Consider the following 19521-nt stretch of genomic DNA (forward strand, 5'->3'; position numbering starts at 1 on the left):
CTCACGGCTCAGAGCCGCTCAACGCGAGTCACAGCCCCCTCCGCTGCTCCTCTCGAGTAGGTGAGTGTAAAACAGCTGAAAACAGGGCATTTATGTCAAGGCCAGACAGGAATGAGACTGGTGCATATACAATAAAGTAACTTTATTTAAAGTTATAGAGCAGACAGAGGTAGTCAACGGAAACAAGGTCAGTACCAAAAATACACAGTGTAGAGAAACCATACCATAACCAGAGGACAGTCCAGAGTTCATACACGGGTAGGCAGTATAACAGGGTAGGCAAAAATCCAAAGTACAGAAAACAGTCCAGGTCATACACGGGTATCCAACACAAGGGAGCAGGCAAAAATCAAAGTCGGTAGAAAACAAAAACAAGATCATACACGGAGAATAGCAAGGGCAAGAGAAACGCTTTGTATTGTAGGATTACCAAACAGATACTTGGCGAGGTGTGAGCGTGAGCATGGTCCTTAAATACTGTGGGTAATCAGTACTCGGGGCTTCCTGGTGGCGTCATGTGACGTGACACGTGATCGGGAGTGTGTGTTGTGTCATGGAGTGGTGCGTTCTGGGTATTGTAGTTGTTACTGTGAGAATCGCAGATAGAGCTGGATGTGGGAGACACAGACATGCTTTCAGCACCAGACATGACAGTACCCTCCCCCTGAGGGCCCGGAGCGGAGGCAGAACGGGGCCGACCCCGGCGACGACCACCCGGCGGACAGGGAGTACCGGCAGGAGGTGCAGGTGTCGGAGCGGAGGTGCCAGACAGACGGGGCTCTCCAGAGCGAGAAACCCGACGAGTTGGAGCAGAGGAGGTCGGAGGACGCTTGGGACGTCCACGGGGCCTAGGAGCAGGCTTACCAGGAAAACGAGCATGAAACTCCACGAGCAAGGCAGGGTCCAGCACGTCTTTGGCAGCCACCCAACAACGCTCCTCCGGACCATACCCCTCCCAATCGATAAGGTATTGGAGTACACCCCCACGTCTGCGTGAATCCAGCACCTCCCGGACAGCATACGTGGACGACCACTCCCCCTCCACAGCCGCGGGTGGAACATCAGCCGGTGCAGCGTCAGCGAGCGGACCCGGGACCATAGGCTTGAGGAGAGATACATGAAAAGAGTTATTAATACGATACTGAGGGGGTAACTCCACCTTGTACGTAACATCATTAATTCATGACAAAATCTTAAGAGGACCAATAAACTTAGGCAGGAGTTTTCTACAACTACCCTCAAACCTAAAGTCCCGGGTAGAAAGCCACACCCGATCTCCTGGTTGGTAGTCTGGGCTGTCACCACGGTGCCTGTCAGCACGCTCCTTGTACACACGCAGTACTTCAGAGATCTTACGATGCGTGTCCTCCCACACCTGCTCACTGCGCTTCATCCATTCATCCACAGCCGGCACATCAGTGGACACCGCTGTCCAAGGAGCTAGAGGAGGCTGAAAACCCAGAACACACTGAAAGGGGGTGAGGCCAGAGGTAGTGTTAACTAGGGAGTTTTGTGCTATTTCAGCCCAAATGAGGTATTGCGACCAATCAGTGGGATGTTTGAAGCAGTATGCGCGGAGGAATTTCCCGAGTTCCTGATTAACCCTCTCACACTGACCATTACATGTAGGGTGAAACCCAGAAGTGAGACTAACATGTACACCGAGATGTTCAAAAAATGCCTTCCACACACGAGAGGTAAATTGAGGACCACGGTCAGACAAAATATCTTCGGGGATACCAAAGTGTCTAAATACATGCATATAAATAGCCTGAGCAGTTTGGAAAGCAGTAGGCAGAGCTGGGAAAGGAATAAATTTAACCCCTCTAGAAAAACGATCAACAACAGTGAGAACTGTAGTATAACCCTCAGATACAGGCAGATCAGTAACAAAATCAACAGCAATATGCGACCAAGGTCTCTCAGGTACAGGGAGAGGTAGTAGCTTACCGGCTGGAAGGGTTTTAGGCGTTTTACATTGCGCACAGACAGAGCAGGAGGTAACGAACGAGTGAACATCAGCACGCATAGAAGCCCACCAGTAACGGGCAGAGAGTAACTGTAACGTGCGTGTGACACCAGGATGACCGGAGGTTAAAGCGGAATGAGCCCAGGTGATGAGCTTGTCTCGAAACTGGATGGGTACGAACGTTTTACCCTGAGGACAGTCCTCAGAATTGGGTTGATTAACGTTACTTTGGCGAATCTGATCATCTAACTCCCATTGAATGGCTGCGATCTGTACAGAGGGAGGAAGGATGCGTTCAGCCTCCTGGGGCTGGGATGTGCTGTCCACAGTGCTGTAAACCCTGGACAGCGCATCAGCTTTAGTATTACAGTTTCCCGGACGGAACGAGATCGAGAAGTTAAATCGAGAGAAAAAAAGAGACCAACGTGCTTGTCTAGGATTAAGTCGTTTAGCCGTGCGGAGGTATTCCAAATTCTTGTGATCAGTATACACAGTAAACGGATGAACGGACCCCTACAGCCAGTGACGCCATTCTTCTAGAGCTAATTTCACAGCAAGAAGTTCCCTATCCCCTATCCCATAGTTACGCTCCGCAGGGGAAAGCTTGCGTGAGAAGAAGGCTACAGGAAACAATTTGGGTGGCGACCCACTACGCTGAGAGAGAACCACGCCAACACCCAATTCGGAAGCGTCCACTTCCACTACGAAGGGAAACTCGGGATTAGGGTGCCTAAGTACCGGGGCTGAAGTGAACGCAGCTTTCAGCTCACAGAAAGCGCGATGCTCTTCGGTTGACCACTTCAGGATTTTAGCAGCCCCCTTAGTGAGGGCAGTAAGGGGCGCAGCAATGGAGCTAAAGTTACGGATGAACCGCCTATAAAAATTAGCAAAGCCAAGGAATCGCTGGAGTTCTTTAATGGTCTGGGGCACAGGCCAATTAGTAACGGCAGTTACTTTCTCATCGTCCATAAGGACACCGGAGGAACTGATAACGTAGCCGAGAAATGTGACCCTTTGAGTGTGGAACTCACATTTCTCGGCTTTGGAAAACAGGCTATGTTCTCTCAGGCGTTGGAGAACTTGGCGGACATGCTGTACGTGTGTGGGGAGATCTGTGGAATAGACTAGGATGTCGTCTATAAAAAGGACAACAGAGTGATTAATTAGATCGCGAAATATGTCATTCATAAACGACTGGAATATGGCTGGGGCGTTAGCAAGACCGTAGCTCATGACCAGGTATTCATAGTGGCCGTTGGTGGTGGAAAATGCTGTTTTCCATTCGTCACCTTCCCTGATGCGAATGAGGTTATAAGCACTACGGAGATCGAGTTTGGTGAAGTACACGGCATTACGTAACTGTTCAGGAGCTACTGGGATTAACGGGAGCGGGTAAGCGAACTTTTTGGTAATGTCGTTTAAGCCTCTGTAATCTATGCAGGATCTCAAACCCCCATCCTTCTTCTTCACGAAGAAACCGGAACCAACAGGGGATTTGGATGGGCGAATGAAATCCTGCGCAAGAGCTTCACTAACATACACTTCCATAGCCTTCTCCTCATCACGAGAGAGTGGGTACACACCAGCTTTGGGCAGAACAGAACCTTCTATTAAATCAATAGAGCAATCATAGGGGCGATGCGGAGGTAACTGGGTAGCTTTAGATTTACTAAAAACATCAGAAAAATCATAGTACTCGGAGGAAATAGCAGGGGAATCTACAGAATTAGGGCTTTCAACAGAGGTAGATTGCAGAGAGAGTGAATTTAAAGATAAACAGTTCTCACGACAGAAAGGAGACCAGGCAGTGATGTCTCCCAGACTCCATGAAATGACGGGGTCGTGTGTCTTTAGCCATGGTGCTCCCAAAACCAGTGGATGTTCCGTGCGTGGGAGCACATAGAGAGAGAGCTGTTCCATATGTAGAGCGCTGGCCTGAAGGGTGAGAGGAAGAGTCTGCTGGGTCACAGGTTTGGAGCGTACAGTCTCTCCATCGATGGCATGGATGAAGATAGACTTGGGGAGATCTTTCGTGGGTACAGCGTGCTCCTTCACCAGATCCAGGCTGATAAAGTTCCCCTCCGACCCAGAATCTACAAGCGCTGAGACACAAAACACATCTGTTGGAGTGGTAATAATAACAGGCAACACGAAACACTTTTCTTTAAGTTCAGAAACAGTGGTACATACCAGCTCTCCACGCGCTGTCCCAGAGCAGACGCTTGAGCAGAATTGGGCCGGAGTTCACAGTTAGCCCTCAGATGACCTGGACCACCACAATAGAGGCACAGGTGAAGGCGAATGCGACGCTGCCTCTCAGTGACGGATAGTCTGGATCGTGTGATGTCCATGGGCTCAGCGATAGGTGCAGGCACAGATTCCGGAACTGGATTCCCGGACTGGAGTAGTGCAGAGCGAACCACAGGAGTGTGGCTAACAGCTTTGAGTTTTCGGGAAAGGAGCTGATCCAGACGGATAGACAGTACTCTACAATAACTACACTACCCTATACTGCCTACAGTCCCATAAAGTACTCTACAATGAATATACTACCCTATACTGCCTACAGTCCCCTAAAGTACTCTACAATAACTACACTACCCTATACTGCCTACAGTCCCCTAAAGTACTCCACAATAACTACACTACCCTATACTGCCTACAGTCCCCTAAAGTACTCAACAATGACTACACTACCCTATACTGCCTACAGTCCCCTAAAGTACTCTACAATGACTATACTACCCTATACTGCCTACAGTCCCCTAAAGTACTCTACAATGACTACACTACCCTATACTGCCTACAGTCCCCTAAAGTACTCTACAATGACTATACTACCCTATACTGCCTACAGTCCCCTAAAGTACTCTACAATGACTACACTACCCTATACTGCCTACAGTCCCCTAAAGTACTCTACAATAACTACACTACCCTATACTGCCTATAGTCCCCTAAAGTACTGTACAATAACTACACTACCCTATACTGCCTACAGTCCCCTAAAGTACTCTACAATAACTACACTACCCTATACTGCCTACAGTCCCCTAAAGTACTCCACAATAACTACACTACCCTATACTGCCTACAGTCCCCTAAAGTACTCTACAATAACTATACTACCCTATACTGCCTACAGTCCCCTAAAGTACTCTACAATGACTACACTACCCTATACTGCCTACAGTCCCCTAAAGTACTCTACTATAACTACACTACCCTATACTGCCTACAGTCCCCTAAAGTACTCTACAATAACTACACTACCCTATACTGCCTACAGTCCCCTAAAGTACTCTACAATAACTACACTACCCTATACTGCCTACAGTACCCTAAAGTACTCTACAATGACTACACTACCCTATACTGCCTACAGTCCCCTAAAGTACTCTACTATAACTACACTACCCTATACTGCCTACAGTCCCCTAAAGTACTCTACAATAACTACACTACCCTATACTGCCTACAGTCCCCTAAAGTACTCTACAATAACTACACTACCCTATACTGCCTACAGTACCCTAAAGTACTCTACAATGACTATACTACCCTATACTGCCTACAGTCCCCTAAAGTACTCTACAATAACTACACTACCCTATACTGCCTACAGTCCCCTAAAGTGCTCTACAATAACTACACTACCCTATACTGCCTACAGTCCCCTAAAGTACTCTACAATAACTACACTACCCTATACTGCCTACAGTCCCCTAAAGTACTCCACAATAACTACACTACCCTATACTGCCTACAGTCCCCTAAAGTACTCTACAATAACTATACTACCCTATACTGCCTACAGTCCCCTAAAGTACTCTACAATAACTACACTACCCTATACTGCCTACAGTCCCCTAAAGTACTCTACAATGACTACACTACCCTATACTGCCTACAGTCCCATAAAGTACTCTACAATGAATATACTACCCTATACTGCCTACAGTCCCCTAAAGTACTCTACAATAACTACACTACCCTATACTGCCTACAGTCCCCTAAATTACTCTACAATGACTACACTACCCTATACTGCCTACAGTCCCCTAAAGTACTCTACAATAACTACACTACCCTATACTGCCTACAGTCCCCTAAAGTACTCTACAATGACTATACTACCCTATACTGCCTACAGTCCCCTAAAGTACTCTACAATAACTATACTACCCTATACTGCCTAAAGTCCCCTAAAGTACTCTAGAATGACTATACTACCCTATACTGCCTACAGCCCCCAAAGTACTCTACAATAACTACACTACCCTATACTGCCTACAGTCCCCTAAAGTACTCTACAATAACTACACTACCCTATACTGCCTACAGTCCCCTAAAGTACTCTACAATGACTACACTACCCTATACTGCCTACAGTCCCCTAAAGTACTCTACAATGACTATACTACCCTATACTGCCTACAGTCCCCTAAAGTACTCTACAATAACTATACTACCATATACTGCCTACAGTCCCCTAAAGTACTCTACAATAACTATACTACCCTATACTGCCTACAGTCCCCTAAAGTACTCTACAATGACTACACTACCCTATACTGCCCACAGTTCCCTAAAGTACTCTACAATGACTACACTACCCTATACTGCCTACAGTCCCCTAAAGTACTCTACAATAACTACACTAGCCTATACAGCCTACAGTCCCCTAAAGTACTCTACAATAACTACACTACCCTATACTGCCTACAGTCCCCTAAAGTACTCTACAATAACTACACTACCCTATACTGCCTACAGTCCCCTAAATTACTCTACAATAACTACACTACCCTATACTGCCTACAGTCCCCTAAAGTACTCTACAATGACTACACTACCCTATACTGCCTACAGTCCCCTAAAGTACTCTACAATGACTACACTACCCTATACTGCCTACAGTCCCCTAAAGTACTCTACAATGACTATACTACCCTATACTGCCTACAGTCCCCTAAAGTACTCTACAATAACTACACTACCCTATACTGCCTACAGTCCCCTAAAGTACTCTACAATAACTACACTACCCTATACTGCCTACAGTCCCCTAAAGTACTCCACAATAACTACACTACCCTATACTGCCTACAGTCCCCTAAAGTACTCTACAATAACTATACTACCCTATACTGCCTACAGTCCCCTAAAGTACTCTACAATAACTACACTACCCTATACTGCCTACAGTCCCCTAAAGTACTCCACAATAACTACACTACCCTATACTGCCTACAGTCCCCTAAAGTACTCTACAATAACTATACTACCCTATACTGCCTACAGTCCCCTAATGTAGTCTACAATGACTACACTACCCTATACTGCCTACAGTCCCCTAAAGTACTCTACAATAACTACACTACCCTATACTGCCTACAGTCCCATAAAGTACTCTACAATGAATATACTACCCTATACTGCCTACCGTCCCCTAAAGTACTCTACAATAACTACACTACCCTATACTGCCTACAGTTCCCTAAAGTACTCTACAATAACTACACTACCCTATACTGCCTACAGTCCCCTAAAGTACTCTACAATAACTACATTACCCTATACTGCCTACAGTCCCCTAAAGTACTCTACAATGAATACACTACCCTATACTGCCTACAGTCCCCTAAAGTACTCTACAATGACTACACTACCCTATACTGCCTACAGTCCCCTAAAGTACTCTACAATGACTATACTACCCTATACTGCCTACAGTCCCCTAAAGTACTCTACAATGACTACACTACCCTATACTGCCTACAGTCCCCTAAAGTACTCTACAATGACTATACTACCCTATACTGCCTACAGTCCCCTAAAGTACTCTACAATGACTACACTACCCTATACTGCCTACAGTCCCCTAAAGTACTCTACAATAACTACACTACCCTATACTGCCTACAGTCCCCTAAAGTACTCCACAATAACTACACTACCCTATACTGCCTACAGTCCCCTAAAGTATTCTACAATAACTATACTACCCTATACTGCCTACAGTCCCCTAAAGTACTCTACAATAACTACACTACCCTATACTGCCTACAGTCCCATAAAGTACTCTACAATGAATATACTACCCTATACTGCCTACAGTCCCCTAAAGTACTCTAAAATAACTACACTACCCTATACTGCCTACAGTCCCCTAAAGTACTCTACAATAACTACACTACCCTATACTGCCTACAGTCCCCTAAAGTACTCAATAACTACACTACCCTATACTGCCTACAGTCCCCTAAAGTACTCTACAATGACTACACTACCCTATACTGCCTACAGTCCCCTAAAGTACTCTACAATAACTATACTACCCTATACTGCCTACAGTCCCCTAAAGTACTCTACAATAACTGCACTACCCTATACTGCCTACAGTCCCCTAAAGTACTCTACAATAACTACACTACCCTATACTGCCTACAGTCCCCTAAAGTACTCTACAATAACTACACTACCCTATACTGCCTACAGTCCCCTAAAGTACTCTACAATTACTACACTACCCTATACTGCCCACAGTCCCCTAAAGTACTCTACAATAACTACACTACCCTATACTGCCTACAGTCCCATTAAGTGCTCTACAATAACTGCACTACCCTATACTGCCTACAGTCCCCTAAAGTACTCTACAATGACTATACTACCCTATACTGCCTACAGTCCCCTAAAGTACTCTACAATAACTACACTACCCTATACTGCCTACAGTCCCCTAAAGTGCTCTACAATAACTACACTACCCTATACTGCCTACAGTCCCCTAAAGTACTCTACAATAACTACACTACCCTATACTGCCTACAGTCCCCTAAAGTACTCCACAATAACTACACTACCCTATACTGCCTACAGTCCCCTAAAGTACTCTACAATAACTACACTACCCTATACTGCCTACAGTCCCATTAAGTGCTCTACAATAACTGCACTACCCTATACTGCCTACAGTCCCCTAAAGTACTCCACAATAACTACACTACCCTATACTGCCTACAGTCCCCTAAAGTACTCTACAATAACTATACTACCCTATACTGCCTACAGTCCCCTAAAGTACTCTACAATAACTGCACTACCCTATACTGCCTACAGTCCCCTAAAGTACTCTACAATAACTACACTACACTATACTGCCTACAGTCCCCTAAAGTACTCTACAATAACTACACTACCCTATACTGCCTACAGTCCCCTAAAGTACTCTACAATTACTACACTACCCTATACTGCCCACAGTCCCCTAAAGTACTCTACAATAACTACACTACCCTATACTGCCTACAGTCCCATTAAGTGCTCTACAATAACTGCACTACCCTATACTGCCTACAGTCCCCTAAAGTACTCCACAATAACTACACTACCCTATACTGCCTACAGTCCCCTAAAGTACTCTACAATTACTACACTACCCTATACTGCCTACAGTCCCCTAAAGTACTCTACAATAACTACACTACCCTATACTGCCTACAGTCCCCTAAAGTACTCTACAATAACTACACTACCCTATACTGCCTACAGTCCCCTAAAGTACTCTACTATAACTACACTACCCTATACTGCCTACAGTCCCCTAAAGTACTCTACAATAACTACACTACCCTATACTGCCTACAGTCCCCTAAAGTACTCTACAATAACTACACTACCCTATACTGCCTACAGTACCCTAAAGTACTCTACAATGACTATACTACCCTATACTGCCTACAGTCCCCTAAAGTACTCTACAATAACTACACTACCCTATACTGCCTACAGTCCCCTAAAGTGCTCTACAATAACTACACTACCCTATACTGCCTACAGTCCCCTAAAGTACTCTACAATAACTACACTACCCTATACTGCCTACAGTCCCCTAAAGTACTCCACAATAACTACACTACCCTATACTGCCTACAGTCCCCTAAAGTACTCTACAATAACTATACTACCCTATACTGCCTACAGTCCCCTAAAGTACTCTACAATAACTACACTACCCTATACTGCCTACAGTCCCCTAAAGTACTCTACAATGACTACACTACCCTATACTGCCTACAGTCCCATAAAGTACTCTACAATGAATATACTACGCTATACTGCCTACAGTCCCCTAAAGTACTCTACAATAACTACACTACCCTATACTGCCTACAGTCCCCTAAAGTACTCTACAATAACTACACTACCCTATACTGCCTACAGTCCCCTAAAGTACTCTACAATGACTATACTACCCTATACTGCCTACAGTCCCCTAAAGTACTCTACAATAACTATACTACCCTATACTGCCTAAAGTCCCCTAAAGTACTCTAGAATGACTATACTACCCTATACTGCCTACAGCCCCCAAAGTACTCTACAATAACTACACTACCCTATACTGCCTACAGTCCCCTAAAGTACTCTACAATAACTACACTACCCTATACTGCCTACAGTCCCCTAAAGTACTCTACAATGACTACACTACCCTATACTGCCTACAGTCCCCTAAAGTACTCTACAATGACTATACTACCCTATACTGCCTACAGTCCCCTAAAGTACTCTACAATAACTATACTACCATATACTGCCTACAGTCCCCTAAAGTACTCTACAATAACTATACTACCCTATACTGCCTACAGTCCCCTAAAGTACTCTACAATGACTACACTACCCTATACTGCCCACAGTCCCCTAAAGTACTCTACAATGACTACACTACCCTATACTGCCTACAGTCCCCTAAAGTACTCTACAATAACTACACTAGCCTATACAGCCTACAGTCCCCTAAAGTACTCTACAATAACTACACTACCCTATACTGCCTACAGTCCCCTAAAGTACTCTACAATAACTACACTACCCTATACTGCCTACAGTCCCCTAAATTACTCTACAATAACTACACTACCCTATACTGCCTACAGTCCCCTAAAGTACTCTACAATGACTACACTACCCTATACTGCCTACAGTCCCCTAAAGTACTCTACAATGACTACACTACCCTATACTGCCTACAGTCCCCTAAAGTACTCTACAATGACTATACTACCCTATACTGCCTACAGTCCCCTAAAGTACTCTACAATAACTACACTACCCTATACTGCCTACAGTCCCCTAAAGTACTCTACAATAACTACACTACCCTATACTGCCTACAGTCCCCTAAAGTACTCCACAATAACTACACTACCCTATACTGCCTACAGTCCCCTAAAGTACTCTACAATGACTACACTACCCTATACTGCCTACAGTCCCCTAAAGTACTCTACAATGACTATACTACCCTATACTGCCTACAGTCCCCTAAAGTACTCTACAATGACTACACTACCCTATACTGCCTACAGTCCCCTAAAGTACTCTACAATAACTACACTACCCTATACTGCCTACAGTCCCCTAAAGTACTCCACAATAACTACACTACCCTATACTGCCTACAGTCCCCTAAAGTATTCTACAATAACTATACTACCCTATACTGCCTACAGTCCCCTAAAGTACTCTACAATAACTACACTACCCTATACTGCCTACAGTCCCATAAAGTACTCTACAATGAATATACTACCCTATACTGCCTACAGTCCCCTAAAGTACTCTAAAATAACTACACTACCCTATACTGCCTACAGTCCCCTAAAGTACTCTACAATAACTACACTACCCTATACTGCCTACAGTCCCCTAAAGTACTCAATAACTACACTACCCTATACTGCCTACAGTCCCCTAAAGTACTCTACAATGACTACACTACCCTATACTGCCTACAGTCCCCTAAAGTACTCTACAATAACTATACTACCCTATACTGCCTACAGTCCCCTAAAGTACTCTACAATAACTGCACTACCCTATACTGCCTACAGTCCCCTAAAGTACTCTACAATAACTACACTACCCTATACTGCCTACAGTCCCCTAAAGTACTCTACAATAACTACACTACCCTATACTGCCTACAGTCCCCTAAAGTACTCTACAATTACTACACTACCCTATACTGCCCACAGTCCCCTAAAGTACTCTACAATAACTACACTACCCTATACTGCCTACAGTCCCATTAAGTGCTCTACAATAACTGCACTACCCTATACTGCCTACAGTCCCCTAAAGTACTCCACAATAACTACACTACCCTATACTGCCTACAGTCCCCTAAAGTACTCTACAATAACTATACTACCCTATACTGCCTACAGTCCCCTAAAGTACTCTACAATAACTGCACTACCCTATACTGCCTACAGTCCCCTAAAGTACTCTACAATAACTACACTACCCTATACTGCCTACAGTCCCCTAAAGTACTCTACAATGACTACACTACCCTATACTGCCTACAGTCCCCTAAAGTACTCTACAATTACTACACTACCCTATACTGCCCACAGTCCCCTAAAGTACTCTACAATAACTACACTACCCTATACTGCCTACAGTCCCATTAAGTGCTCTACAATAACTGCACTACCCTATACTGCCTACAGTCCCCTAAAGTACTCCACAATAACTACACTACCCTATACTGCCTACAGTCCCCTAAAGTACTCTACAATTACTACACTACCCTATACTGCCTACAGTCCCCTAAAGTACTCTACAATAACTACACTACCCTATACTGCCTACAGTCCCCTAAAGTACTCTACAATAACTACACTACCCTATACTGCCTACAGTCACCTAAAGTACTCTACAATAACTACACTACCCTATACTGCCTACAGTCCCCTAAAGTACTCTACAATAACTACACTACCCTATACTGCCTACAGTCCCCTAAAGTACTCTACAATGACTATACTACCCTATACTGCCTACAGTCCCCTAAAGTACTCTACAATAACTACACTACCCTATACTGCCTACAGTCCCCTAAAGTAGTCTACAATGACTATACTACCCTATACTGCCTACAGTCCCCTAAAGTACTCTACAATAACTACACTACCCTATACTGCCTACAGTCCCCTAAAGTACTCTACAATAACTACACTACCCTATACTGCCTACAGTCCCCTAAAGTACTCTACAATAACTACACTACCCTATACTGCCTACAGTCCCCTAAAGTACTCTACAATGACTATACTACCCTATACTGCCTACAGTCCCCTAAAGTACTCTACAATAACTACACTACCCTATACTGCCTACAGTCCCCTAAAGTACTCTACAATAACTACACTACCCTATACTGCGTACAGTCCCCTAAAGTACTCTACAATGACTATACTTTTAACTTTTTTTTTTAGCAAGAAAACATTCACACTGTTCTCATTTCCCATTACAAATCTACTAGAGACAGGTTATATCTGTCCAGTATCATTTATTTTACTTTAATCCTGGATATATGGAGATATATGGAGAGCATTATTATTAGCATCATGACTTTCTTGATCATTGACTTCTTTTACAAATCAGATCAAATCTCAGTTAGGGGTGTGCAATATCATATCATATGCAATAATACAATTTAATTTACATTTTGTCACAGTAGTGTATTCTTGAAATAATTTTTGTGCTTAAGTGTTTTGTCATATTGCTAAGAATAGTTATCGTGAAAATACCGTAAAATATTGTGATATTATTTTAGACGTTTTATTTTAGATGTTTATAGTAAAAGTTAGAGACCTCTCCCCTGTATATCATTTTGTGTCTGATTTCAATTTAAACGATTATATTTTTTCTGATAAGACCCTCACCCCCCCCACTCAAGGGAACCCTCCTGAAATCCGGTTACATCCAATTATGAGCGATATGAATTAAACTAAATATTTTAGAAATTGAATTGACTAAAACTAGACTAAAATAATTTTTCGACATTAAACTTTGTATAAAACTCAAAATCCCCTGTCAAAAATAACTGATACTCCCCTATAATACAACCCTACCTAGAACCGTATACTCCCTATACTAAAGAAGTGTTCCGAAACGGAGGAAAAATATTTTTATTTTGTTATATTTTTATTGTATTTATATTCTGTTACATTTGTGTATCTGTATGTAAGATACTGAAACACTCCAACTTTCTCTCAAGGATTAATAAATGATTATCTTTTACCTGTCATATGATTTTTTCCAGACCAGCGCAGCGACAATAATGCAGGAGAGAGTCCACAGTCATTGCAACCCCTCCCTGAAAATGGTGAGTTAACAACTTAACCTTAACTACTTCTAAAGCTTGTGAATTGATTTCACTTGGTGTAAAGACTAGTTTTACTAAATTCAGTTTTGCCACAGATCTGTGAAGAGTTTTTTGCAAAACAAATGTAACAATTTAGATTTCACTGATAGTGTAGTTCCAACAGGTTAGCTCAAGGGAGCTTTGTATCAACCCATATTCATAAAGAATGTAACATGGAACATTATGGAAGTAAAACAGTGTCACCAGACTTTGAAATTTAAAAGCACTTGAATTTTTAGCACTGAATTATTTTACATTGAATTATTGCATGTGATTTTTTTGCCTCTGAATTAAACACTTTAATTTTTCAGTATATCATTTTCACTTATTTTATTTTAATGTAAAAAAAATTCAAAAGTAAAAATTCAAGTTTAAAAAATTCAATTAAAATAAATTCAGGTTGCTCAAATTCGACCTGTCAAATTCGACTGCTAAACTACAACGCTCAAAATTCGCTGTAAACATCCGGGACACACAGGATGAGCAATCGATTCAGTCTTCAATCGAGCCAACAACCAGCCAATCACATCACGCTCCGAACATCACGTGACAGGTAGCGCCTCACGGCTCAGAGCCGCTCAACGCGAGTCACAGCCCCCTCCGCTGCTCCTCTCGAGTAGGTGAGTGTAAAACAGCTGAAAACAGGGCATTTATGTCAAGGCCAGACAGGAATGAGACTGGTGCAGATACAATAAAGTAACTTTATTTAAAGTTATAGAGCAGACAGAGGTAGTCAACGGAAACAAGGTCAGTACCAAAAATACACAGTGTAGAGAAACCATACCATAACCAGAGGACAGTCCAGAGTTCATACACGGGTAGGCAGTATAACAGGGTAGGCAAAAATCCAAAGTACAGAAAACAGTCCAGGTCATACACGGGTATCCAACACAAGGGAGCAGGCAAAAATCAAAGTCGGTAGAAAACAAAAACAAGATCATACACGGAGAATAGCAAGGGCAAGAGAAACGCTTTGTATTGTAGGATTACCAAACAGATACTTGGCGAGGTGTGAGCGTGAGCATGGTCCTTAAATACTGTGGGTAATCAGTACTCGGGGCTTCCTGGTGGCGTCATGTGACGTGACACGTGATCGGGAGTGTGTGTTGTGTCATGGAGTGGTGCGTTCTGGGTATTGTAGTTGTTACTGTGAGAATCGCAGATAGAGCTGGATGTGGGAGACACAGACGTGCTTTCAGCACCAGACATGACAGTACCCTCCCCCTGAGGGCCCGGAGCGGAGGCAGAACGGGGCCGACCCCGGCGACGACCACCCGGCGGACAGGGAGTACCGGCAGGAGGTGCAGGTGTCGGAGCGGAGGTGCCAGACAGACGGGGCTCTCCAGAGCGAGAAACCCGACGAGTTGGAGCAGAGGAGGTCGGAGGACGCTTGGGACGTCCACGGGGCCTAGGAGCAGGCTTACCAGGAAAACGAGCATGAAACTCCACGAGCAAGGCAGGGTCCAGCACGTCTTTGGCAGCCACCCAACAACGCTCCTCCGGACCATACCCCTCCCAATCGATAAGGTATTGGAGTACACCCCCACGTCTGCGTGAATCCAGCACCTCCCGGACAGCATACGTGGACGACCACTCCCCCTCCACAGCCGCGGGTGGAACATCAGCCGGTGCAGCGTCAGCGAGCGGACCCGGGACCATAGGCTTGAGGAGAGATACATGAAAAGAGTTATTAATACGATACTGAGGGGGTAACTCCACCTTGTACGTAACATCATTAATTCATGACAAAATCTTAAGAGGACCAATAAACTTAGGCAGGAGTTTTCTACAACTACCCTCAAACCTAAAGTCCCGGGTAGAAAGCCACACCCGATCTCCTGGTTGGTAGTCTGGGCTGTCACCACGGTGCCTGTCAGCACGCTCCTTGTACACACGCAGTACTTCAGAGATCTTACGATGCGTGTCCTCCCACACCTGCTCACTGCGCTTCATCCATTCATCCACAGCCGGCACATCAGTGGACACCGCTGTCCAAGGAGCTAGAGGAGGCTGAAAACCCAGAACACACTGAAAGGGGGTGAGGCCAGAGGTAGTGTTAACTAGGGAGTTTTGTGCTATTTCAGCCCAAATGAGGTATTGCGACCAATCAGTGGGATGTTTGAAGCAGTATGCGCGGAGGAATTTCCCGAGTTCCTGATTAACCCTCTCACACTGACCATTACATGTAGGGTGAAACCCAGAAGTGAGACTAACATGTACACCGAGATGTTCAAAAAATGCCTTCCACACACGAGAGGTAAATTGAGGACCACGGTCAGACAAAATATCTTCGGGGATACCAAAGTGTCTAAATACATGCATATAAATAGCCTGAGCAGTTTGGAAAGCAGTAGGCAGAGCTGGGAAAGGAATAAATTTAACCCCTCTAGAAAAACGATCAACAACAGTGAGAACTGTAGTATAACCCTCAGATACAGGCAGATCAGTAACAAAATCAACAGCAATATGCGACCAAGGTCTCTCAGGTACAGGGAGAGGTAGTAGCTTACCGGCTGGAAGGGTTTTAGGCGTTTTACATTGCGCACAGACAGAGCAGGAGGTAACGAACGAGTGAACATCAGCACGCATAGAAGCCCACCAGTAACGGGCAGAGAGTAACTGTAACGTGCGTGTGACACCAGGATGACCGGAGGTTAAAGCGGAATGAGCCCAGGTGATGAGCTTGTCTCGAAACTGGATGGGTACGAACGTTTTACCCTGAGGACAGTCCTCAGAATTGGGTTGATTAACGTTACTTTGGCGAATCTGATCATCTAACTCCCATTGAATGGCTGCGATCTGTACAGAGGGAGGAAGGATGCGTTCAGCCTCCTGGGGCTGGGATGTGCTGTCCACAGTGCTGTAAACCCTGGACAGCGCATCAGCTTTAGTATTACAGTTTCCCGGACGGAACGAGATCGAGAAGTTAAATCGAGAGAAAAAAAGAGACCAACGTGCTTGTCTAGGATTAAGTCGTTTAGCCGTGCGGAGGTATTCCAAATTCTTGTGATCAGTATACACAGTAAACGGATGAACGGACCCCTCCAGCCAGTGACGCCATTCTTCTAGAGCTAATTTCACAGCAAGAAGTTCCCTATCCCCTATCCCATAGTTACGCTCCGCAGGGGAAAGCTTGCGTGAGAAGAAGGCTACAGGAAACAATTTGGGTGGCGACCCACTACGCTGAGAGGGAACCACGCCAACACCCAATTCAGAAGCGTCCACTTCCACTACGAAGGGAAACTCGGGATTAGGGTGCCTAAGTACCGGGGCTGAAGTGAACGCAGCTTTCAGCTCACAGAAAGCGCGATGCTCTTCGGTTGACCACTTCAGGATTTTAGCAGCCCCCTTAGTGAGGGCAGTAAGGGGCGCAGCAATGGAGCTAAAGTTACGGATGAACCGCCTATAAAAATTAGCAAAGCCAAGGAATCGCTGGAGTTCTTTAATGGTCTGGGGCACAGGCCAATTAGTAACGGCAGTTACTTTCTCATCGTCCATAAGGACACCGGAGGAACTGATAACGTAGCCGAGAAATGTGACCCTTTGAGTGTGGAACTCACATTTCTCGGCTTTGGAAAACAGGCTATGTTCTCTCAGGCGTTGGAGAACTTGGCGGACATGCTGTACGTGTGTGGGGAGATCTGTGGAATAGACTAGGATGTCGTCTATAAAAAGGACAACAGAGTGATTAATTAGATCGCGAAATATGTCATTCATAAACGACTGGAATATGGCTGGGGCGTTAGCAAGACCGTAGCTCATGACCAGGTATTCATAGTGGCCGTTGGTGGTGGAAAATGCTGTTTTCCATTCGTCACCTTCCCTGATGCGAATGAGGTTATAAGCACTACGGAGATCGAGTTTGGTGAAGTACACGGCATTACGTAACTGTTCAGGAGCTACTGGGATTAACGGGAGCGGGTAAGCGAACTTTTTGGTAATGTCGTTTAAGCCTCTGTAATCTATGCAGGATCTCAAACCCCCATCCTTCTTCTTCACGAAGAAGAAACCGGAACCAACAGGGGATTTGGATGGGCGAATGAAATCCTGCGCAAGAGCTTCACTAACACACTTCCATAGCCTTCTCCTCATCACGAGAGAGTGGGTACACACCAGCTTTGGGCAGAACAGAACCTTCTATTAAATCAATAGAGCAATCATAGGGGCGATGCGGAGGTAACTGGGTAGCTTTAGATTTACTAAAAACATCAGAAAAATCATAGTACTCGGAGGAAATAGCAGGGGAATCTACAGAATTAGGGCTTTCAACAGAGGTAGATTGCAGAGAGAGTGAATTTAAAGATAAACAGTTCTCACGACAGAAAGGAGACCAGGCAGTGATGTCTCCCAGACTCCATGAAATGACGGGGTCGTGTGTCTTTAGCCATGGTGCTCCCAAAACCAGTGGATGTTCCGTGCGTGGGAGCACATAGAGAGAGAGCTGTTCCATATGTAGAGCGCTGGCCTGAAGGGTGAGAGGAAGAGTCTGCTGGGTCACAGGTTTGGAGCGTACAGTCTCTCCATCGATGGCATGGATGAAGATAGACTTGGGGAGATCTTTCGTGGGTACAGCGTGCTCCTTCACCAGATCCAGGCTGATAAAGTTCCCCTCCGACCCAGAATCTACAAGCGCTGAGACACAAAACACATCTGTTGGAGTGGTAATAATAACAGGCAACACGAAACACTTTTCTTTAAGTTCAGAAACAGTGGTACATACCAGCTCTCCACGCGCTGTCCCAGAGCAGACGCTTGAGCAGAATTGGGCCGGAGTTCACAGTTAGCCCTCAGATGACCTGGACCACCACAATAGAGGCACAGGTGAAGGCGAATGCGACGCTGCCTCTCAGTGACGGATAGTCTGGATCGTGTGATGTCCATGGGCTCAGCGATAGGTGCAGGCACAGATTCCGGAACTGGATTCCCGGACTGGAGTAGTGCAGAGCGAACCACAGGAGTGTGGCTAACAGCTTTGAGTTTTCGGGAAAGGAGCTGATCCAGACGGATAGACAGTACTCTACAATAACTACACTACCCTATACTGCCTACAGTCCCATAAAGTACTCTACAATGAATATACTACCCTATACTGCCTACAGTCCCCTAAAGTACTCTACAATAACTACACTACCCTATACTGCCTACAGTCCCCTAAAGTACTCCACAATAACTACACTACCCTATACTGCCTACAGTCCCCTAAAGTACTCAACAATGACTACACTACCCTATACTGCCTACAGTCCCCTAAAGTACTCTACAATGACTATACTACCCTATACTGCCTACAGTCCCCTAAAGTACTCTACAATGACTACACTAC

General features: G+C 44.8%; 1 protein-coding gene across 1 annotated transcript in view; it reads left to right on the forward strand.

Moving 5' to 3' along the window:
- The window catches only part of LOC125788842 (H-2 class I histocompatibility antigen, TLA(B) alpha chain-like), a 113312-nt gene that overhangs the window by 67771 nt on the left and 26020 nt on the right, over positions 1-19521 (forward strand). The window contains exon 12 of the mRNA XM_049472719.1: positions 14097-14159. Within this exon, the coding sequence (XP_049328676.1) occupies positions 14097-14159 (63 nt within the window). The remainder of the gene's footprint in view (positions 1-14096; positions 14160-19521) is intronic.

Source organism: Astyanax mexicanus, unplaced genomic scaffold (assembly GCF_023375975.1).
Source record: "Astyanax mexicanus isolate ESR-SI-001 unplaced genomic scaffold, AstMex3_surface scaffold_31, whole genome shotgun sequence".
Classification (NCBI taxonomy): Eukaryota; Metazoa; Chordata; class Actinopteri; order Characiformes; family Acestrorhamphidae; genus Astyanax; species Astyanax mexicanus.